Source organism: Rhodnius prolixus, unplaced genomic scaffold, assembly GCF_049639745.1.
Source record: "Rhodnius prolixus isolate KJV_2025 unplaced genomic scaffold, Rpr scaffold_6, whole genome shotgun sequence".
NCBI classification, from domain to species: domain Eukaryota; kingdom Metazoa; phylum Arthropoda; class Insecta; order Hemiptera; family Reduviidae; genus Rhodnius; species Rhodnius prolixus.
The window spans coordinates 29,919,493-29,943,886 of NW_027411634.1; the positions used below are offsets into that span (position 1 = coordinate 29,919,493).

Consider the following 24,394-nt stretch of genomic DNA (forward strand, 5'->3'; position numbering starts at 1 on the left):
AGTCTGCTTCATATTCATCATATTACGGCCAGGGATCAGAGTTTCTGGCATCCATTTATATAATGATAATAATTGGGCAACAGTGTGAGATCGTGGACAACCATTTAAAGCATCGTCTCAGCATACTATGACAAAATGGAGGCCATGATGCGGATAATAACCAGGTAAGGGTGAACAGAAGACCAGAGTAAGCTGGGTCGTTCACGAACTATCAACAAGAACATTAAAAAAAAAAATTATAGAAAAATAAATTTCAGAAATTCATATGACGCAAGATACATATCTCAAAAAACAAAAGACATGCAGGCATGCAAGAGCGCTCACTCCTATTGCAGTAAGGGTAAAAATATTGTGTCCGTCTTAACTTTTCTTATTTTGACTTATTATAAAATACTTATGATACGTACATACAAAAACTAAATCTGCATATTGAATATCGGTGTTTTGTACACCGGAACATCAAGTTGTAAACACTGACATGACTTCCTCTAACAGTAATTATCGCAATTCTAATTAACAAACGTCTTCTATTACTGAACTCTACTAGACGTCATTTATTTAGTTAGCCTCATCAGGGTTGAATCTTACATTTTATATCAGACAAACTCTCCAAACGAACTCTCGAATGAGGTTACCATAACCTTCAGGTAATGAGAACATGTTGGGAAATGCCTTACTGTAGAAGAACTTCCTTTAAAATATTTATTTAGCAGGCAAAATTTTTAATTTCTTGACAAAATATAGGAAATTTATGGTTTTTGGAAATTAGCGTACAAACTTCCCATTAAGTATGGGAAAAACTGTACATTATATACTCAAGATTGGCTCTTAAGAGCGGTGACTGAAATTGACGGATCTCAAAAACCCCTTAAAAAATAATAAATTACTTGGAAAATAATGAATTTTACTAAAAAAAGTGCATTTAGTGAAGATACAGTGAACTAAGTTTAGCGAAAGTCGTTGATGTCATTTACTGATGTTTCAGTTGTCTACTGAAAATCAACAACAGTTTTTTAAGAATATTCGTTTAGTTTAGGGCGCATGGCCAGCTTTTCATCGATATCTAATTATTGTTCTGATGAACAACAGCTGCCAAAACCTGTCCTATTTTTTTTTTTGTCAAGACAAATGTAAAAAAAAAAAGTGTAAGTGAGTTAGCCTGAGGGTTGGTTGAACCCCAAGTAGTTCATTCATCAACACCACCTGTGGAGGGGGGGTCTTTTTTTGGGGAGTTTTAGGGAATTACAATGTGATATGAGCAAAGAGATCTGGTTCCTTGAAGAAATGGCTAATCCAGAGCGTCCATGTCTATTTTGTTGCATATTTTGCTTAATCCTTAAAATTTTGCTTGACGCCTTTGCCCGGTTTTAAAATAAATGTCTTTTTTGGGGAGTTTTCCAGACCCGAATAAGTACATGCGTAAATTCAGAACTATTGCTTCAAAATCAATTTAACATCATAGAAGTAATTTAAAATAAAAATTGGAAAACAATTTTAACACTACAAATAATTTAGGGAATTACATTGGAAAATAATTATACAATACAAGCAATGAAAACTTTAAAAAATTAATACAACATTCAATTTACTTCATTTATATTAATTGTCCCTAATGTAAAACAATTAACACGCAGCCAAACTACACACCACGCACAAATATATATAAATTTTAGATAAATTTGAGAAAATAATAATTTTCTTTTTATTTCCTCTGTAAAAATAGTCTGTTTTTATCCATTTTTAAAAGTCAACCTAAGCCATTTCTTATAAACATTTCTATTTGAACTCCGGCCCAAGCATTCTTTATATATACATTAAGTAATATCAAAAATAAATGTGGTAACTAAAAATATCAAAATATATTTTTGGAAAAGCAAACGAACAGAAATGGTGTTCTCGCAACAAAAACTACACACACATATTACCCATACACTCACACACATAAATACACGTGAGATAAGGGGTGCCAAAAAAGCCGTCCTGTTAGCCTGAATTAGATAAGAATCTTTTTTGGAGATAGAACAGTTTTTATTTATTTATTTCTTTTAAATAGGTCGACTAAATATTTGCCTTTGTCTTTATCTTCTTTCCTGTTAGTATCGAAGAAACCGGTAGTAATGGCCTTCCTTTTAAGTAGATAAGCTTTCCTCTTTGGCTTTTGAACGGGAGCCGGCGTAGAGCTTTCTGGAAACAGTTAATAGCTACAGAATCAACAAAGATTTTTGCGAAGCTAAAGAAAAATAAAATAAAATTAATAAATCTGATAGGAAAAAAAAGAAAAATATCTTGAAAAAGAAAAAAATTTATCTTATGATTACATCAACTCTTGTTTTAATTATTTTATTAGCATTTATTTACGAATTGCACTTGAATGGTAAGTTTAGGCATCAGACACAGGAATAGAAGCATTACATGTATTTGTTATTGTAATTTCTTAAAGGATTCAATTTCACTAACTGAGGAAACATTTTTAAATTTATTAGAAATATAATCTGAGAAATAGCAATGATTTTCGCAACAAGCATTATGGTAACAATCTTAAGCAATTTTTATAATAAAAAAAAAGTACAGTTGGTCCAGAGTGTCCTCTACCTCACACTTCTGAGGGAGGCTGCTAAAATACTAACCTGGCACTAGCAACGAAAACCTGACCTGCAGGCTCAGAAGCTAACAAAGCAGATCTTGGTGGTAGTAGCAATTTCCTAGGAACAGTTTACCAACAGTAGGCGGAATAGTTAACCGGTTAAAAATCCGAATTGAAACTATTTTTTACCAACCCACTTGCAAACAGCCATATTTTAGGACACTTTCCATTATATATATTTTTACATATATATAATTTCATTTAATAATTTTATATAATTAGTACAAGTGGAAACTTGTACTAACCACAGCAAATAGTAACTAGTAGCAGAATATGCAGCAATTCTTCAACCAATTCGTTTTATCGATTGAACTGATACTTGCGGTGATATACTTCGAAAAAGCTGACAACAAAAGCAACCTAGTATATCAATCGCTATACGTGTACTCGTATAACGTGTACAGTAGCAACCTGTAGAAATCCTTCTCAAGAAGAGAAAGATTAGAAAGAAAAGAACATATGGTGAAATCAAAGGTGTCGTTCACTTTAAGCTGATTTTGAAGGTTGTGTGATTACATAAAAATTGTATTCTACTAAGTTAGAAAGCGTTGAATCCATTTTCTTTGCACCATCGAAAAAGACTTTCAACAAGACCGGATACATCACGACAACCTTTTTCTGACAGAAACGATTTGAATTTTGAGTTTCTCTCTCAAAAAAAAAAGTAGTAAAAAAAAAAAGTTAACGAAGCCTCCTCTGTTTGGAAAAAAAAAGTTGAAGCCAGACGCCAAGCTGATTTTGTATAAGTAGTTGTTCCTGCCCTTACATCTCTATGAAACTAAAAGTTGGACTGTACAAGAAAGACATGCTAAATCAGAATAAAATCTGCGGATACACGCTTTCTTAGATACGTTGAAAAAACTAGAAGGGATTTCATTAGACCTACATTAAATAGACTGGAACAATAATCTATTTTTTTTAGTTTTTATATTCCATAAGAAATTGTGCTCCCACCATTATCCTGTGTCTTAATGCCAGATAATATTTTTTTATAAAATCAATTGTTAATTTATGCAAAACATTGTGTGGTTATTTAACAACCAACCCACTCCAACTTAAATTATAAAATATTTAATATAAAAGCACTCAACATAATAATAATAAAAATACCAGCGAGTGAATAAGGGATTAAATTTTTATATACAAGTACTACCAAAAATAGAATATAATATTTTTCTACTAATGCCAAAAAAATTAAGTTATTCTAGCCAGAAATAATTTACTTCTAAATAATTTGTACTCATTTACAATGATTTTATATGAAATTATAATCTATTTTAATGATACAAATAAAATAATGAATTGATATAAACTTGACAGTACCTGAGGGGATTTTAACATTGACACCAAGATTGAGAGCTTGCAGTTTGGCCAGTGCCACTTTCTGCAATATCCTCCTTTCAATTTCTGACAACTGTTGCAATGTTGTGTCAGTAAGAGTGACTGTTCGACCGGCAACATTGCTCCAACAACAATGACCCTGCAAGCACAGCAAATAATATTTTTTAGGAACAGATATCTCATTCAGCTGCTACTCTATAATTAAAATATCCACAGACATTTTCTTTTTCAGCCCTATTCCGTCCTATGAGCTTATTGATAATCAATCTAATATAATGTTTCTCGGGTATCAAAGTAGATAAAATGAAAAAATCCGGTGCTAACACTCTTAATTATTAACTATTTTTTGTGTAAATTAAGAAGGTACATCTGCAGACGTTTGTACCCACCAAGTGGTAAGTTTTTCAGAGCACTGTCGGCCAACATTCTAATTGATAATTGTTTTACTACCTAATTTCAAATTTTACAGATCATGTTTAGTTTTGCTGGTCATGCCTTTTATAATTACACTTAAGATAACTAAGTCGTTTCTCTAAAACTTAGTATCAGAAGTGGCAACAATTTCAAAAGAGATTACCAAGTTTGAGTTGAGCAATCAACGATTTCAATTAACGAAGTTTTTATGATGTTAACAAATTTATAATTTAACATATACCATAATAAAACAAACAAATAATATTGAATTTCACCAGCATTAAACCTTTACATATTGCAGTCATAAATTAATCAACGCACATATATACAATATACACATATTCAACTCAATGTCGTATAGATATACACTTATATATACAGGTATTCTAAACTTTGCCCTCTCAAAGCTATGTTTAACTCTCAAACAATAGTCATACAGGAAATAAAATTCTCCAATAGAATTCCTGCTTTAAATGCCGTACAAAATGGTTTATCTTAAAATTAAACAATTTCTCTATCTAGGCATGTTTATGGTCAAAAAACAGCAATTAATCAAAATATTTGGGAACTGCAAAAGTTGCAAAATGCATTTTCCCATTAACAGAGGTTTTAAAGATTACTAGTACGATTTGTATAATGTAGTTAAAAGGCATGATTGTGAGAAAAAAAACAGCTTCTAATCCAGAGAATTGCAATTTTGTTCCCTCTATTATTATTGCTGATACTACATACTTGGAGTAGATGAACTGGTAAAATAGGTTTTTGGCAAAGGTTTCATTTTGTTAAAGTAGAGAAAAAGTAATCGATGAGGAAGGGTCACTGGGCCCAAGTAGGAAGATAAGGTGTATCTAGACCCAATATCATTGTAAGATTATTACTACTGTAGCAAACTACATCAGAAAAAGAAATGCCGACAATCTCCTGACTCTGAGCACCGGCAAGAAAATGATTATTTTTTAAATTTCAAAAATTTCTACAAAGTAGGAAACTATTTAAAAAAGAAAAACACCAACAGCGATAACAAAAAAACAGAAATTATCAACGATGATATGTTGAGTAAGCACATATGAACAGAATGTTGGAATATGTCCAAAATAATATAAGGGGCTGAACATTACTGCTACCTCCTAATTCACGGCAAGTTAAAGCACCTTTTTGTCTTTTTTTCTTTTTCCATCAAACTTTATACATGGTGATATTAATAGATAACAAAAGATGACAATTCACACTTCTTTAATTGCTTTTGGAATAATAGGAATCCTTTTTTAAAAAATAAATTCTACGGTTTTATGAAAAAGTTACAAAAACTTATAGTTTACTTTCATTGAATAGGTGAACAATTTTACACTTTGAGTTTGTTATCCATCCACTTACAAGCAAATATTTTGCAGATAAAAAATTTTCATATATAGAATTTTAACTTAACATACTGATTGAATTATAATTGTATGAGTACCTCTTTACCTTTTACTCTGGCTACTACTTGAAAGGCAATTTCAAATACAAACCTATAGATTTTTCTAGAACCCATTAAAATCTTCTATTTTTTTCATAAATCGGCAAAAAATTATTGTTTTAAAATGTTTGCACATTAAATTTCAGCACATTTTATAATGTTATTTTTTTTTAAATGTTTATTTTTTACTTAATTGAAAATATAACTTCTGGTCTCCCAACGTGACTGAGACAAGAGAACGGAACGGTTTTTTGGATTTAAGGGTTTTAGCTGTGGGTGTTAGTTCACTTTAATAAAATCTATGTAAGTGTCCCTTTTTTTTAGTCAACTTTTTACATATTTTAGATAGGTCAGATGACTTATTACAAATATATATCGATTTATGACAGATTATATCTATGGAAAAAAAGAGAAAAACCTTCAACCTGAGAGAAAAATTAACAGAGGATATGTTTCAATCTTTGAAGTCCATAGGTAGCTGCTTCAGGGAAGAATGAGTTAAGATAGTACTTTACAGCGATTAGGAGTTCCAGCAGATAGTTTTGGATGTAGATTTCTCATTGAGGAAGTCGATTTTAGTACATTGGGGAAAGTGAGTCACAAGTCTAAAGAATTTGTTTTGTATTGCCAGGAGTTCCTTAAATCTTCAACAGCAAACCTGCAGTAACGTTAGTCTGAGAAGCAATAAACATTGATCTTGGATAAATCATACGGCAAAGTTATTCTTTTATTATATACAAAAATTGTTTATTTTGATCTAAAAATACAATTCTTAAGAATTGCCATTTAACAAAATACAAAATGTTAACTAAAAGTTTAATTACATAAAACGACGTTTTATTTGCAAATTTTAAATTCTGTCCGTGAAACCTCCGATCATTCAACCAATTCAATCTTTCCAATCCAAAGTCCTTCGCAGAATTGTTAAGGCACAAGTCTATGTTTTCTCTATAATGACCTTAAAGTCTCTTTGCCAGTGAAGTTATCTACAACCGATTCCTAAATTTCCAAATCAATCTAGCAGACCACTCGATTCCCCTAGTCCAAAAATTATACACACACTCTCATCCTGATGATTCTCCATGTCATTTAAAACGACGTTGGCATCCCCGCTATCTCCTCGTTATCTAACAATTTCTTACCACCTTGAGAGCGCCAGCGCAGGATGGTTTCTCTCATCAGATCCTACTGGATATGGCGCTGAGCCAGCTCAGAGAAACCACTTGTATTATATGTCCTGTATATAAACTTTTGCGAATGTGTACAGTGCAAAGTTGCAAATTACAAAACTTAAAAACAAACAAACAAATAAACAAATTGTCAAGTTGATAATATATCTCCAGGAAGAAAGCTTTTAAATTAAGCATTTACTTAAATAAACATATTATATAATTATCTTTATATAAGAAGATCCGATATGTACATGTACACCACATTGAGCGTATATGTTTAAAATAAGACCTAAATGGATAGAATTTACGATTTAAATTATAATTATCTTTATTGTAATTGAAAGCGAATGGATTGTGCAGCCAGCAGCCAGTCAGTAATCAACTGCTGAGGACATTTCAAAAATAAGATTTCACAAAATGTTACTACAGTTCAATGAAAACTGACAACTAAAACGTAAAGACAATGAATCTCTGAAGATTCTTCAAGAAAACTGCGACCACTTCAAAAACATTGATGCATTCTGTTACACGCTGTTCTAATACTTGGAATAAACCTATAAGGAAATAGTTCGCTTTTGAGATACTTTGATTAACACAGAACAAAAAAAGAACTTTAAAAAAAAAATGAAAGCAAATTCTTTTTTTTTTAAAAAAAAAAAACAGCTTTTTTCTGCGCAAACTAAATAAGAAACGATTCCCGATACTTATTCTTATAAAAAATGTATGTATATAGTAGGGTGTATATACCCAAAGCAGTCTCTGCTCTTTTATTACTTTTAAAAGTTCCAATGTATAAATTAATAAAAGTGAAGAGATTGATTTGGGTTTCCAGCTTAACATATAATGCATTTTACCAGTCTTAAGTACTCAAACCTTAAAAAAAGTATATAAAAATGTTCTGAAAATTTCAGAAGAATTCTATAATGCAATTACTAGTTTTAAACTGAATAAATTATTTTCACTAATCCACCGGTCTGAATTTCCTCATTATACTTGATGAAAGCTAATTTTTATTTATACTAACTGAAAACAAAAAAAAATAAAATAAAAAAATTCAAGAATATGATAGTGATTTAGCCTAAAATCTATTTCGGTTGCTTCAAATCAAAATCTAAAAAGTTCTTCCGCGTTGGCGAGAATATGTGGCAAAACGAAGCAAATGACGCCTACGCAACGTAGTAAATAAAACGAACATAGAAGTGAACTATTTGGTAAATAAGTCATCACATTTGATCATTTGATATTTAATCTTGTACATATGATAAAGCAAGGAAAGATTTCAATTATGTTCAATGATAACAAATAGAAATAGTTCTCTATAACTATTATAATTATAGAAGGCTATTTCTTGTCTAGACGAAGTCGTCGCATCCTAACACCTACCACCTTGAGTTCTATTGTTTAGGGTATATCTCTCTCCTACATCTATGGAATAACAATTTTGACACTAAGAACGCAATCGAGGTCTCCACGAGTAGCAATTTGGACACTGAGCACACATCGCCTTTTTCACTTTAAGTAAACGTAGGCCACGCAAGCGTGTCCTATCAATACCTCTATGTATACTTGCTTCCTACTCAGTAAGAGAAGGCATTTTTCCGTGTATAAATACCTTTTAGAAAGGAGATTCAACTTCTATAATTTCCTTATTTTCCAAATTTAATTTCCCTGCCACAAAATTACTTCGTTTCAGCAACTGCTTAAAGCCATGGAGCAGTGTTGAGGAAACTCACCTTTGGCAACTCTGCTCTTTTATCTCGCCATGTTGTGATACCCTGAACAAGGCCGTGTAGACTTTTCCTTTATTCACCCTCTGATTTATAGTACTGACTGCTCGAAGCGTTGTGCGCTGCCTGTGTCTTCACCACACTATCTACACGCTCCCTGCCAAAGAAGAACAGTCCATTTTTCCAATGATCCCAGTTATGTTACCGTAACCATCCATACCTCAAAGATCCATAGATATCCCTATGTTCAAAAGTTGTATCTAAACTCCAGTCTCGTTGGCCAGATGATAGTTTAGATAGATTTATATAGGTATGATAATTTGTTGTTTCACACAATCTTCCACTTTGTCATTTCTGTTAGAAATGTGTATAAGTCCTTGATTCAATGATAAAACTGTTGGAATAGGTTGTTTATAGTGGTGTATAAAACAAACAAAATAAACTAGACATATTCTCAAAATATAAAAACTGCAATAAAAAAAAAAAAAAGAAGTACATATAACAGGAGGCCGGATGGACACCAGGAGTCAGCGAATAAAACACCAGGGTGGGGATATAAGATGTAGATCTAAAACTGCCACAGCATGTCTCAGTTCTATTTCAGTGGTTCTATTTTAACGTGTAGTGAATTTAGTGACAGACTTGAAATAGAGAAGAAGGTGAAGAAGAAGATAGAAAAGGCCAAATTATTATGGAATCGTAAAATAAAATAAACAAGTATGCAATTCTAAAATCAAAAACGTACATGTAAGTTTATATTGTAAACTCAAGATTCATAAATAGAAGTGATGGAAGTCATAAATTGTAAGAAATACAATCCAAAGTGACAAACAAGCTTCAATGAACTTTCAATTTCAGCACGCTCAGTGATTCACGCAACAACTTGTGGACTGTGAACTTCTTGAATGAACTAATAAACTTGTGATTCAAAGCTCGTTGTAGTTATTGGTAGTTGTGGACCCATCAACGATAGAATGATCAAAACTATTTCCTTCTTAGCATCTCCGATAGCCAGGCTGTCATCAAAGCCCTGGAGTTATCAGCTGGAAGATGGTCTGGGAATATTTTAGTAAACTCAATCACCCTGACAAATATCATACGAGTTACTCTATTGTACACCTGAGTTCGGCAAAAATATGTCTCAGCACTAACAACCGTAACAGATCTAAGGCGTGCCACGTCCCGAGTAATGAGATGGTATCTACCGAATCTGTGGTGAGTTGGTACCTTTACGAAACTGCGATGCCATTTTCCAAGGAATATTCAGGATACCTGGGAAGTTATCTGATGCTGGAGTAGCATATACTCTCTTAGATTTCTTGGGTGCTTGGATGGAAGTGATTTTACAGAGACTCGCCTTGTTCCACTTAGGGAAATAATAGATTTTAAAAGTCGCAGTAATTGTAAAAACCTCTCAAATAATTTCCGTTTTTCTTGATGTTCGTGTTAGCTAGTGTTTTTACTCCAGAAAAAAAAAATTGAATTTTTCTAAAAAAATAAGACTAATTCCTGAGAATTAGCCTTATGTCCTTCCTCTGAATGATCTTTTAAACTTAGGCACTATAAATTGCCTAAAAACAAAAAACATTTTGTAAGTTACACTGTTACAGTTATGTTACAAAAAAGAAAAATCTTTTAAAACAAAATTATGATTTCATAAAAAAATAAATAAATAAATTTAATGCGAAACATGTGCTTGATATTGGTCGGACGAAAGGCAAATGCTCTCTCATTTTGTGCTTTGATTAAAAGTTATGCGCATTTCATTATTTTATCGACTTATGAAGAAAAAACCTAATTGAAGAACCATCATAACTTAAAAAATAATTTTTTAAAAAATCCCAGAATATTCCTTTTAGACAGGATATTTTTTAAAATGTTTTAATTGTTTGCGATTCGAAAAACTGTAGACAAACAGTACCTTTCGCAATTCTGACAAAGTATAGAAATGCTAAGAAGTTTGATTTATTCTCTTCTACTTTTTTCATGCAACTTGAAACTAGTGTGACATGTGACCCATGATCGTAGATTGATATTTCTCTCATAACCTCTAGTTTTTGCTTTTGACGTCAATGAATATCTTAAAAATTTGACTCATTTGAACTGTTAATTGTAATCATTCATTTTTTTCACAGAAAACAAGAAGCGGATTCACGGAACCAAAATATTCTGCGTAAAACTTTTTTAAAAACCACTGCTTTATAGGATAGCAATTATTTTAGAAGTAAAATTAAATTGTACAGATGTGTACACAGAGAAGAAGAAAAACGAGGGACAATTTGGGAAAGTTAAGAAAAGAAACAACACTGACAGAAATAGTGGCGAGTGGAGGCCATACCAGGGTGGCTAATGTTTACATCTGTGATACAGAGAGAGTAGATATTATAGACTTGTTTGCTTTCTCCGCACTCTGCCACAACACTCATCTTTCAAAAGCCCTCCTCTACCCCCTCCCGCAACTATTCTCCCTAACTCTCTTTCTTCACAAACACACATTGTTCCAATATTCCTATCTGACCTATAAATATCAATGATTTATTACTGCTGGTTAACTATTTTTAGATAAAAACAGATATCTAATTAATTTTATTGTTGAACAATTTTAAACAGGTTAACTATCAAGCTTTGATTTTTCTTTCAAACAAATCTTTAGAAATTTAATCAAGAAGCTGCGTAATAATCAAATAAGTAATGAGTTTTCAACTCAAAGAAAAAAAAAACAAAACATCGGAAGGCCGCGACCCTTCAATATAAGCATTCCTGTAGCAGAAACTATGTTCTACATCTATCCTCAAGACTGTTAAGATTTCATCATCCATTATGTATTGAATCTTTATTTTTGATGGTTTTCTATATTTGCAATCCAGAAGCTCTACTTCGAGAGAACATCAACAGGTCTCAAGTAACAATTGGGTCGGTTGATAACAATTTGCGCATATCTCTAGCTAATTGTGAACCTCCAATAGATAATTATGAACATACAGAGTGCTTTCGGTAAACTGTTGGTATTCCACTTCATATTTTAAACTTTTCCGATTTATCTCATAATTTTTTTTTTAATAAAAAAATTTATACAATACGTACGTGGGAGGAGTAAAAATTGCAATTTTTCCAGTTGTATTGTATTTATTGATCTCTGAACTCCTACGAGGAGAAGTCCCCCAGGCTCAAGTCCAGGTTAGCTGTCATTAGACTTTTTCTTCCTATCTACATGGTATAGCCCCACTAGGCAGAATTGTCTGCAACCTGCAGTTCACTGAGAAGGCTCCGGGCGCCAATGACCTCAGAAGTTGACTCGCCTTAAATTGAAAAACAATAAGACTCTGGACTCAGTTCGCTAATTATGTATAGCAGCTATGAATGGTATTACCTTAACTCTTTAAGCATAGATTAAATATTCTTTAAAAATAATTCAAATTTGGATTCCTCCGTCTTATTTTGTATTTTCCTGTTCAAATATTACCATGGAATATAGGACATTTCCGATTATAGGTCCAAATTGGAAAAAGGCAAATAGCAGCTGAAGCAAGCCGGACAAATTTTGAAACCTAAAGGAAAAAGGATTGCAGAATGAATGATCTGTTCAATGTTAGTTTCAAAAATTAAAAAACGGTTGGAAACGACAGGTAAAGACAGATCTACAATGGTAAATGTGGTTAAATAGCAAAGCTGTGAAGCCTTTACATTTTTACAGACCAGCCAATTCTTCTGCGAACTTCCTTCTTGGCTACTGTTCACTACGAGTGGTTGTACCGATTAAACTGGCCGCCTCTAGAATTTCTTATCCTCTCTAACTGGTGTTTCTCAAAGTATTTGAGTTTCTGGTATTATATGTATCAAAGACGTTTTGAACAAAATAGCAAAATCTGAAAAAAAACTGATTATGTAAAGAAACACTTCTGGGACTTCTCAAAATGACCTTCTTAATGAATAATGAAAACGGAAACTGCTGAACTGCATAACTTCCTCTTATGGACATAAATTTAGTATTTATTAATAATTCGAGCAGGTTAACACAATAAATCCAAGAAGACAAGATATTAAATTTTTATAATAGTCTGAAACTCCATAAGTATTTAAAGAAAATTCGAACAGTTAGAACCATATTATGGGTTTGTACTAACACCTATCATTAATTCGATAAACTCATCTTAGTTTCCCGAGCAAGTATAAACGTATATTACAAGCTGCCAAATATGTAACCTTGGAGACTTAGAAATGTTGAAAATATTCTCATTAATAAATATGCTTTTAACCACAAGACATTCTAAAAGATTTCATAATTTTTAGAACTTTTTTTTTTAAATTCTACAAAAATGAAACAGAATTCTGCGTGAAAGCTAGCGAGAAGCAATCGATTGTAAGAGAAGGTAGAATGATTTGCTTTCTCTCACTCTCTCTCTAATTTCAATATTTTTAGAATTTTGTAATTTGATTTTAATTTTAGAAAAAAATATAGAGATGAAAAAGTGAAGATATATCTATTACAAACTATTATAACAACTTTATTTTAGTAAGAAAGTATTTTTGTTTTTTGTCATCAGTTTGACGTTGTTTTTAGAAAGAAGTTAATCATTTATCATGGGAATGGTTTGTTTGCCTAATATACAATCTGTTGATAGCCAATCTCAAACATTTCCTGTTTGTAAACCTGAATTCCTGAGATTATATTCCCCTTAGTAAGTAGGTGTTAGTGACTAGAGACCTACAGTACAAATATTCACAAAAAAAAATGCGAGAGATTAATTGATAGTTTTCCTTTTCCACGAAAGAATGATTGTACATTAAAAGAATATGAAAATAACTATTTTTAAAATTATGTTTGCACTTGGTGGGCATCAGGTTTGACTTCTTAGTTCAACCCAAACATTAGAATCATTGGAAAGGATTTCTTTTAAAGGACTCTTTAATTTTTATGTGGCAGTGAGAATTGATGAAGGTTGTGAAAGAAGTTCTCTTAAACGTTTAGCTCATACTCCCAGATTTCATTTTAAATGTGGCTGCACAGTGAAGCGTCGTTGAAAAAGATTGAGATATGGTCAGAAGTTAATAAGAGACAGAAAAATCCTGCTAGAACTGAATCTACAGTTGAGTCAACATGGAAATTCTATGTTGCACAAAGTGATTCTTGATTTTAGAACTTATTAAGATTTTCGTAGATCTAGAGGTTTAAAACACAAACATTTAAACAGAAAGAAATAGTTTAAATAAGATTCTAGGAGTCCTATTTATTTAGGTGTAAAAATCAAATTCAATGCAAGATTATAAACAGCTGATCTCAATTTAAATAATAATGAATGCTATAATATTGATAAAATGATAATGCAGATACCATTATTCACAGTAATATAAATCCCTTGTTAAAGAAAATAAATAATTCAGATATAATATATTTATTATATTACGTTGAAAATATTTCAATAAATATAGACGAATACTATGTGGAACAAAAGTAAAAATAAACTAGAAAATAGAAGAAATAAGAAATAATTGAGTGCCAAATACTGTAATTTTCATGACTTTTTTCCCTGTAACAACTTGCTTTGAATTTTTTTTTTTTTTAAGATAGCATTTGTTTACCTCTTGTCAAGAATTTTTTCTTACCCCATTTCGCACAACAACAATCTACTTTCTTTGAGTTTTATTTATGAAAGTTTCAAAGTTCAAAGTATCCAAGAACCCTAAAAAATCAGGATGATCTCCGAATGTTTCCGTCTGATAGATTTAACTAAACCTTGTCTTCAGAAAAGGAATGCAAAAGTGGTAACTAGTCAGTTGCAACTGCTTCTGGTTTAACGTTTGCTTCTGAGCGTCACTGGCCAAAGTTAGCCTCTTGGAGTCATTCTCCACATCGTCTTAACTTTTCAGGGTTGGATGTCCCTGTTTTCCTGGCGCCGCCAAGTGTATAACACATCATTATTCTTTTATACATTTTGTTATTCATTTTTTTTTTTTTTTTTTGATACGTTCCTGAGGCATTCTTTTTCTGTGGCCCAACGAGTTACCTTTTCTGGACCCAGATACCTCTTTGGGTTTTCAGTTTAATCTACAGTTCTTCGATTGTTCCAAACATTTGTACTTTTTTTTCTCTAATCGATCAAAAATCTTCGAAAGAAATTATTTTGCAAAACTGCTAGATACAAATTTAAAAAATAAAATAAAATAAAAAAATAGATGCCTCTCCAACTATTATTTGTTTAAAGGCATATCACTCATCTATCTTACTACATGGGTTTGGTAATAGGTCTGGAAATGTTTCAGAAATACCTAGAGAAGATTATATATATATAAAAAAGTAAAGGTAATGCCTATTTTTTCAGGAGGGCTTTACGTCTAACTACCAAATTAGGTGTCGTAGGCGGAGGCAACTTACAATCATATTTCATTATAAATTTCACTTATTAACCACTAAATAGAATCCAAGGCCTAGACCGTGAATCGAACCCAGTACCACAATACAACTTAGCTTTGCGTTCGGCTAGCGCGAGGTCTTAGTGAGGACATAATGTATGTAGTTAGTATGTCTTTTCTAAAGAGAAAAGAGTATCCGAGCCTTACAAGAAGAACCACCTCATTGTGATTCATATAAAACTATAAATGGACAGCTCGCCGAATAGTGGTTGTAGATGATGTTTAAATCCCCTAGGATTTAGCGAAACCCTTTCATCTATGCAATTCACCTTCGTATTTCACTGAAAACTTTGCTGGCGTTTTGAAAATATTTCTCCTTTCTTGGAAGTTGATAACTGACTCTACGGCAGCTGCGGAAGTCGGATAGATGACCGACACTCCCCCTAAGGAGCAAATAAAATTTAAATATCTAGGTGTGTGTGTGAGTTGAAAGGGCAATCTGAAATTCACTCATTAAAGTGAAGGTATGGACCCAAAGGAAGGAAGGACCCAAATGAAGGTCCAATGGAGGAAAGCTTTGAAAATTAAATCTTCTAAGACTCCCTAAGTAAATGTAGGAAACATCGCCAGTGCTCAAAAGGCCTGTTTCCAGCGAAAATTCTAAATAGAAAATTTTATGCGATCACTGTACTTCCTCTTTTCAGAAAAACAAAGTTAACAATTACAAAACTTTTTTTTTTTGCGCCAAAAATTAATTAATCTTGCTCGTTAAATAGCCTCAAATATACGTAAATAAAGGAAATTTGTAAACAAAGGGAGAAGGTGTAGCATTGTTAGTTATTTAACAAAATATGCAGTAGACTTGTTTTTGTTGGCAGCAAACTGGATAGTAGTGTACCCCATCTCTGTTTCATCGCTGAAACCCACTTGCTGAGCAGTCGTGAATGATGAGTTTCCCCACCTTTCAACTTTATTTGTACACCCCCACCTCATACGAAAATATTTATCTCATACACTCGCGCGCAGTACAATTAAAATAAAATGAAAATATTATAATCCGTTCAGGTGAGAAGGTGGACTTAGTTGTGCCCACGTTCTAGACCCTCAGACGTCACCATCTTGTCTTATTCAATGCGGCTATTCCAAAATGCTCTATAATATTCTAAAATATAGCGCTAAGCTAAAACATGCCGAGTGAGTGGGCCGATTTGGATCAAGTCCGATATAAAGGTGGGGTGTGGATGGGGAAATTGGCCAAAAACAGATCTTTCGAGTGAAAAAATACCGTGTAATATGCGTGGAATAGTTTAACACATTCTATATAAAACTGTTTTTCAATGTTTTACAACTACATCAACAAATACATATCAAATTCTATATTTATATGCATTTCCTGATCTTTGTTGCTTTTACAGATGTGTAGTATTTGGTTTACAGATTAATTAAAATTTGGTAACTTTAAAACTGTGCGATTCCTCATAGTTCCTTTAGTATATTACAGGAACCCATTTTCCCATTTTATTCAGAAGTTTGTTCTACATCTTAAGAGTTTCATTTATTTATCCAGAACCCTTGATATTTGTTCTAGAAAAATGTTACTAACAAAGTTGTCCCTAAATATGTAGTTAATTGCTTAAGTTAAAAAAAAGAATTGTCAATGGAAAATTATTCATCAAAAATTTAATCTATGAATTACATTTCTCTAAAAAATTTGAAATTCACAATAGGCCTAATGCCCCATAAATTAAACAAGAGGAGAACCGTACATTTCATTGTAGTGAACTTGCACACTGATAGGTACATAAAGCTGTAGTTCCATTTTTAAAAGTAAACAATTTGGTGGGAACTGATCACACGAATTTCTTGAGATTTAGAATTTGAAAACATAATTTTGGTTCATATTGTAGCTATCTCTATAATAACCTATATTATCTCTATAATAAAGATTGTAAAGAATTTTTGCATCAAATTGTGTCATCTACTCCTCAAAAATTTCAAACCAAAGTGACCTAGTTTGGCGACCTAGTTTGACAAAGTTAGCCAAATGGACTAGTTTGGCGACAGGTGAATTGAAAAAATCGCCGATCTGTACACAATTGAACTTTTGTGGACTGAAAATATGATTTGTTTATTTCTTAGAACAATCCTAAGTTTGTAGATAATTTATTGGATTGAAGAGAAAGTACTATGAACATCCCAGATTAGTTACGAATAACACCCTATCTCTCTACATAAGGTCACATAAAACATTTGGTTTCAAACCCTACATATTCTACACATATGAAATATGCCCAAAATGTTACATTCAATATATGTATTCGACTGCGATAGACTTAAGATAATTGGTTTATCAATAGATTCGGCTTTAAAGATACTTCTTGAAAACATCCATCCCTCGCTTAAAGATCTAAAAAAGAAGTGCATCTTAATTCTCTGATTCAACAGGCACATACAAAAGATTTAGTAATCTATCTTTCCCAAAGTTCACAAATCATATGGTATAATTCTTTGTCTTTAGGCGAATTTTAAATTGTTTTAATTGAGAAAATACCTCTGTAGAAAATTTTATAATTAAAAATGAAAACATTTGTCGAAGCTTTTGTTATCTTTGTTTTATGAGTTTCTCTATAACATTGTGAAAATAAATGGCATAATTTTAATTCAATTTAAGAAAAGCAAGAAAACATTAATCTAAATGTAAACTGACGTACCTGTGGGGTCCAAGCAGAAGTGGCAGACGGAGTTGCTCTACTCTGGCTCTTTGATCTAGATTTCCATATTTTCTTGGCGACTAGTCGGCTACCCTGTTGTACCACACTGGTTGAACTCTTGGACTTCTGCATTCCACCTGTGACAGAACATGACCTGTCCTGTAGTCCATGTAAAAGATTAGATAGGAAATGTTGTCCAGAAGAAAGGAAAGACTTTGAGGTAGGTGAAGTAGGTGAAACTGTATCTTCAGTAAGACTAGAACGGGAACTATTCACCGCGGATTCCACTTCTAAAGTATCTATCTTTACTTCTCGCAAGGCTTCTATCCAAACTTCATCAGTTTGTGCCGATTTAGTATTACCCTCATCTTCAGAAATCGAAGGTACCCCTTTCCCTTTAATATTTCTTAAATTACGATCGTAATTCACTCGTTTAAATCTGTCCACCTTATCCGAATCTACACTTTTTTTTCTAGCCATTCTCAAGTATCGTTTAATCGTATCACTAACGGATGGCGAAACGTCATCGTTATCAACACTACTACGCCTAGGCTGTCCTTGATGTTTTACCACTTCCTTTTCAACACTTTCAGCCTCCTTAGCTTTTAACTTGCTAATTTGTTCAGCGATAAACGTCCAAGCGTGTGGTGCTATTATCTTTGTTTGAGTTCCACGAGTGGTTATTAGTTCTTCGACAACAAGAGGCGGTGATCCAGGTACCGAAGAAGATTCTGTCTCTTCTTCCGCTTCCTTCCACCAAGATGGTGATCTACGAGGATTAAAACTCCTCGCTTTTCTTAGATCGAAATAAAATCTTTCAAGTCTTTTCCTATCAGTTAACAGGTCACTAATTATACGTTCTCTATTGGTTGATTTACCATAATACCTGCGTATTGTATCCAGCAGTGAGGTATCTGTTCGACAATCCTTTCTAGCCCACTCTTCTCTTTCTCGAGTTCTCTCCCTTTCTCGATTTCTTTCTTTTTCTTCTTTTTCCCGTAGAGATAAAGAATTTAACTGTTCCCGGATCTTATTTAATAAATCATCCGACGAAGGCCCTCCATACAAATATGTTTTCAGAGATGATAGTAGTTCTTCATTTGGATCTTTTCCAAAAAGAAATTCCTCTTTCATCTTCCTCAGGTCAAACTTCGGGGTCAACTGTCCCTCCGACTCGTCCGCTGAACTTGTCCTGTCTCGGCAACTGCCACCTTTCTTTCGGGTCCTTCGACCACCGGCACGTCGAAAAGCTCCTGGATATGATTGTTTCCGCCATAGTAAAAACCTCGGCTCCTTGTTACAAACCTCTTGAAAATACGCTTCAATTTTCGGTAGATCATCTTTGTGGGTAGCACCGTCTGGTATAAGTTTTCTGCCAGCATCGGCCATATATCGCCATGTCTTTCTTGTAAGTAACCATCTCTCTCGTTTTAATTTCTTTTTGGCGTCTCTAGTTGGCGCCCCTGGGCTTGGCTTGCCCATACTGTCACCTGTGTCCATGTCGTCGCTTCATCACCCGGCCGGAGGTGATGCTCTCATCACCACCTTTATCATAGCGCCGCGAGCGATCGCACCACACTGGCCGCGCTGCCACCCACCCCACTATACCTAACTCAAACCCCTACAGCCCCACTCTGCTAGCTTCTATACAAGACCAATGCCAAAATTTTCAGGCGGCAGCTTTGTTTTTAAATTGTACATTCCTCGTGCCCGTCTAGAAAGCTATTTTTATATTTATAACTGGTACTCAGTTCATCTCAGTAAGGAGTGAGAGATACAATGAACTGACTGAACGTCTGTGTATGCAAGGGGCGATATTCAAGTTTAATAAAGTACTTAATTAGCAGTGTTTACACCTGGAATAGGTTGAGATAGTTTAGAGTGGATATTACGATAAAAATTACAAAGTTGATCTGGCATGTTCTTATATAGGTGTAAGGACGACACAGTCAGGATCAGAGCAGCAACATGAAGGAGGAGGAGGCGGAGGTAGGGGAAGCACTGGGTGAGAGAGAGCAGGCTGGACGGAAATATCGTGTGTGTGTGTCGTGGCGCGTGTTGGTAACCAATACGACCTAGTTTGCGTACACACCGCTGTGCGGCCACTACTGCCCCCTCTCCCACATCGCCCCACTCACCATCTTATCACTGCTCATTGCAACTTTGATACATCACCACTCCATACATCACCAGCAACTTCTCTTGCCGCCTCCGCCGCTCCTAGTTCCTCCTTTCTCCTCTCTATTCACCACTTCCTTCTGTCTAACCATTCAATTATCCTATTATTTTTCCGTGACTTATATCAAAAAAATTTTATTTTAATTAAATAAGCTTACGTTAGCAAAGTTCAAAAAAGAACCCTGCTAGCTAGAATAAATTTCCACCTTGAAAGCAATAGGATCATTAAGGAATAAAAATTTGTAATTAGATCAAAGAAGCCTCTACCACCGCCCAGATTAGTAATTAAGAGGGTCACTCAAGACAAGTATAATGGATGTTCAGCAAGCATTCGACCTTCATGGCAAGCCGGCTTACTCATAAAGCGTACAACTTCCTCCAAAAATTGTTTAAACGAACATTCCTAACACCTAAACAAACAGTTCCGCGTATCTTAAAGAATGCTCTCTATAACTAGCGAAAAATTGCAGCAAATGCTTCTCCAGGTTTTATTACAGGCATCAATTCTTGTCTAATTCAACTGGTTACAACGTCCGGAACGTTGATTAGCTTTATTTGCACATCATGTGGCTATCTACCATATACGAGGATTGCTATTCGAACGTCTGGAGTGATGGAACTGTTGGAGAAATTCAGTTCCTTTGAATATAAATCAAGAGTAAATCGCTAAAAGACCGAACAATGCTAATTTGGGAAGATTTTACGAGAACTGTACTGAAAGTTTGAATTGAAGGGACGAATGATGCATTGGTCTCCACAGTTAGATATTAGGGAGTAACTTGTGACCATTACCTGTTGGTAGTATAAATAAGGACCCAACTTAGTTGTGTGGTATAAGAGGAGGATCCCTTAATATAGACAAGGCACCAGATATTTTCACCATCTGATAGAGCGATTTTTCTCATTTATTATTTAATAAGCCCAAGAGACTGCTCAATGCACTGCGGTCAGTCAACTGTTCGATCGCTGCAGTCAACACTGTCCATCACCGGACAGTGAGGCTCCTAGAAAAAGAAAACCTAGGGGTCTTCTTGCAGGCATTCAGAAAAAATTGAGGAATTTGAACCTGGGACCTCGGCGGCTACTAGACCATCATACCACGCCACCAATTGAAAAGGAATTGAGCTATTCCTCTACTAAATCTATTTTTATTATTATTATAATGCTAAAACCTACTGCGCGATTCTCGGCCTCTGCCAACGAACTTTGTGATCTAATCACACTTAATGCATTCTCCAGAAATTATTTCCTAGCTCATCCTCACCGGCGTCTTCATTCAAGCTTAGACTTCCTTTTATAACATGTTCATCTGGAATACTTCGAGCATTTCGAATGGTGGTCTTCCTTACAATGTGATTAGACCAACATAGTCTCCAAAACTTGATGACGCTCACCGATTAATCTCTTTAATGGGAGGCCTCTTTGTCTGATTATCCTGAACAGCACACAGATTTCCAGGAAGATTTTACTTTCCTTTTCAAACAAAGCAAAACATAAAAATTGAACTCTTGAAATAAAATCTATATCAATGGTTAAATTTATTTTTTAAATACTGTTGACATTTTTTCGTTTTACAAAAAAAGTATCTTTTTTTTTAATCTGATTAAAGTTGATTGTTTGGCGGTTGTTACAATTCTATGGTTGACTTAAGCAAAACAAAAATCTTAAATGTCCTACGTTTTCGGATATCTCCGGTGCTTTCTTTGGAACCGTTTTGTGGTGGTAGGAAAGATGGTAGCTAAATGAGTAACCAGAGATAACTAAGAACACCTGGGGTACATTTAAAGAAATTTATTTATTTTATTTTTATTTTTTTTAGACCCATCTAACAACTGAAGTTTTAATTTAAACAAAATAAATAATTTATTAATAACAGATTCCAGTTGTCAACCAGGAAACCAGGTCTTTCACACGTTTACTCTCATAACTCCGTTCAAATTATTAGATTTTAAGTTCATAAATGAAGCATTAATCCTAAATGAATAAGGCCCCACAACTAATTACTAGTATAAACCAATATTAACAACCTTCCCCACGAGAAATACTTCATTCAGTAATTCATTTCTTCGATGTGGCGAAAAAAAAACAGCCAGATGCTAATCAGGCCTATTTCGCTGCTGATTTGATATTATATTTATTGATAAGATGAAAAAATCAAGTTCAGAGTAACTGACAACAAAATTAATCTTAATTTTTCTTAAAGCAGATCATTCCATTGAATTATTTTTTTTATTTTAGAATCGATTTAGTTTTATAATTAAACTTATGGAGAAACTAACAAAATACTCACAAAAAATTAGATTCAAGGTTTTCTACTGTAGTAATCTTAACACTTTAGTTCCTTTCATGTTTATAGACACCTTTTCACAAACACGCAAATAACTTAAATGTAGCAAGGTAAAATAAATTTTGACCAATGCAATGTTAACAATACTAAATAACAGCAAACAAAAATATATCTCATAAATCATTATTTAAGTAGTATTATTAGCAAATATTATATTCATGCCAGTAATTGCGCAAATTCTCTTATAATTACGCACCTATTTGACGTCATAATAGTCTATAAACGTCATTAATGAGAGAGAGCGTTTTTTTTCTCTGAAAATTTAAGTTTTTAATTTTTGTTTTCTTTAAATAATATTTAGTGGGAAATATCTTTTTACTATAGTTTAATATTTTTAGGAAGGTAAAATTGCAAAATGAAATCTACGTCCAATCAAGATAAACGAGTATTTCTACTTTTAGACTTCTCCGCAAAAAATATATATTTATTTAATATTAATTTTTAACAGAATCAACTTTCATTGCTTATAATTCTTAAATAGACTACTCAAAACATCAATACTTCAAACATGAAAAACAATTCAACCAAAAGGCTTGCACTGAGACTTCTTAATAGCAAAAGCAAATTTTAGGAATTGGTTTCCATGTGTTCCATAGGTTGCACAATTTAAAATTGGAAAGCCATAGGAACCTGATCCTTTCATCTGCTTTAACCCAATAAAAGAGAGTGATTCTACAGAATGACTTTTGACATTTCATCAGTTAATTTAGAAATGGCTTCAAATGTTACGGATTTTAAAGCACGGATTTTAATAGTTACTTTAATTTTAATAGTTTAATAGTTTTTAAAACACTGCCGAGATAAATCAAGAAAAAACTTAGAAATCGAATGAAGAAATAAACAGCACTCATGGTCAACAAAAGTCAAGAGCTACCCTCTTTTAAACAGGCTCTTAAGCCTTAAATATAGAGGAAGAAACAGCTCTTCGCGTGGACCAATGCGAAGGGCCTTTTGAAAAGGAAAGCTCAACCTTCAAGTCATTCTCCTGGGCGCCAGTCATTTGCACAAAATAGGCTAGACGACTTCCTGAGTGCACTATTCCTATTAGGAGTTGAAAATATACTGTAACATTTTCATTGAAACAGCCCTTAGCATTGGTGTGTTCAAGAAGAGGGTAATTCTCAAAAGAAATTCTTAAAAGATTAGAAAATCTAGGATATCTTAGATAGTATTTTCTGTATATAGTCGCGTCTTAAATAAATTAAAATTCTGGGTGAACACATATACACGATTATATCTCATAATTTATGAGATTCTAACTAGTAAGTTTTTTAAATTTAGAATTTCAAAAAAACATAACCTAGGGGGTCTACCCCATCCTTTTTTTAGAATGCCTTAAAACAGTTTTCCAAGTCAAATTATTCAAATAAATGAAATTAATGGTACATTCGAAGTTCACAGAAAATTTTAGGAGACAACTTCGGTAAAGAGGTTCTGTACTTTTATCCAAACTAGAAATTTTAGCAACACATTAAATCCCTCTTTGATAAAATATGAGGCCCAGAACCCTGCTATACTAAAACATCTATCATTTCGAAAAAAAAAAAACGACAAAATTAATCAATCCTGTTTCAAAATGTTTCCAAAAATGGTTTTAACTATTTTCGTTAATCTTCATTGTACAAAGTACATGTTCAAATTTTTAAATTAATAAAAGTTCATTATTAGCCTAAATAGTAGTTTTTCAAATTTGATTTATTTATATTATTTTAAGAGAATAAAAATAAGAGAAAACACAACATAAGTGCAAAATATTTTTGGTTGCTAATTTATAAGTACTGTTTGGCATTCGGCACGACATATAAATAGGACGAGACTATAAATAACAGATTGACTATATAGGAAAGAGTGTAGCGAGAGGGAGTGACCAGGAATAGAGGTAACAGACATGCATGCACAATAAATTTGGTAAGAGGACCTAGACCTATTTGTATAATAATATAGCGATATATCTTCGCTAGTCCAGCATGCCCTGTTTAATCACATAATGCTTCAATTTGTTTTAATAGCATGTATTGTAAAGATGAATTCAGAAGAATTATAGCTGAACAAA

At 33.2% G+C, this 24,394-nt stretch overlaps 1 protein-coding gene across 5 annotated transcripts in view; it reads right to left on the minus strand.

The window, feature by feature from the left end:
* Positions 1-24,394, minus strand: part of RhoGAP102A (Rho GTPase activating protein at 102A) — a 104,142-nt gene that overhangs the window by 14,203 nt on the left and 65,545 nt on the right. For 3 of the 5 annotated variants that reach the window (XM_074140034.1, XM_074140033.1, XM_074140035.1), the window contains 3 exons: positions 17,817-17,953; positions 3,968-4,124; positions 2,071-2,184 (listed from right to left, as the gene is read on the minus strand). In XM_074140034.1, the coding sequence (XP_073996135.1) occupies positions 2,071-2,184; positions 3,968-4,124; positions 17,817-17,953 (408 nt within the window). Of the gene's footprint in view, positions 1-2,070; positions 2,185-3,967; positions 4,125-17,816; positions 20,093-24,394 lie in introns of those variants that run through there. The other 2 variants (XM_074140031.1, XM_074140032.1) reach the window with 2 other exon arrangements.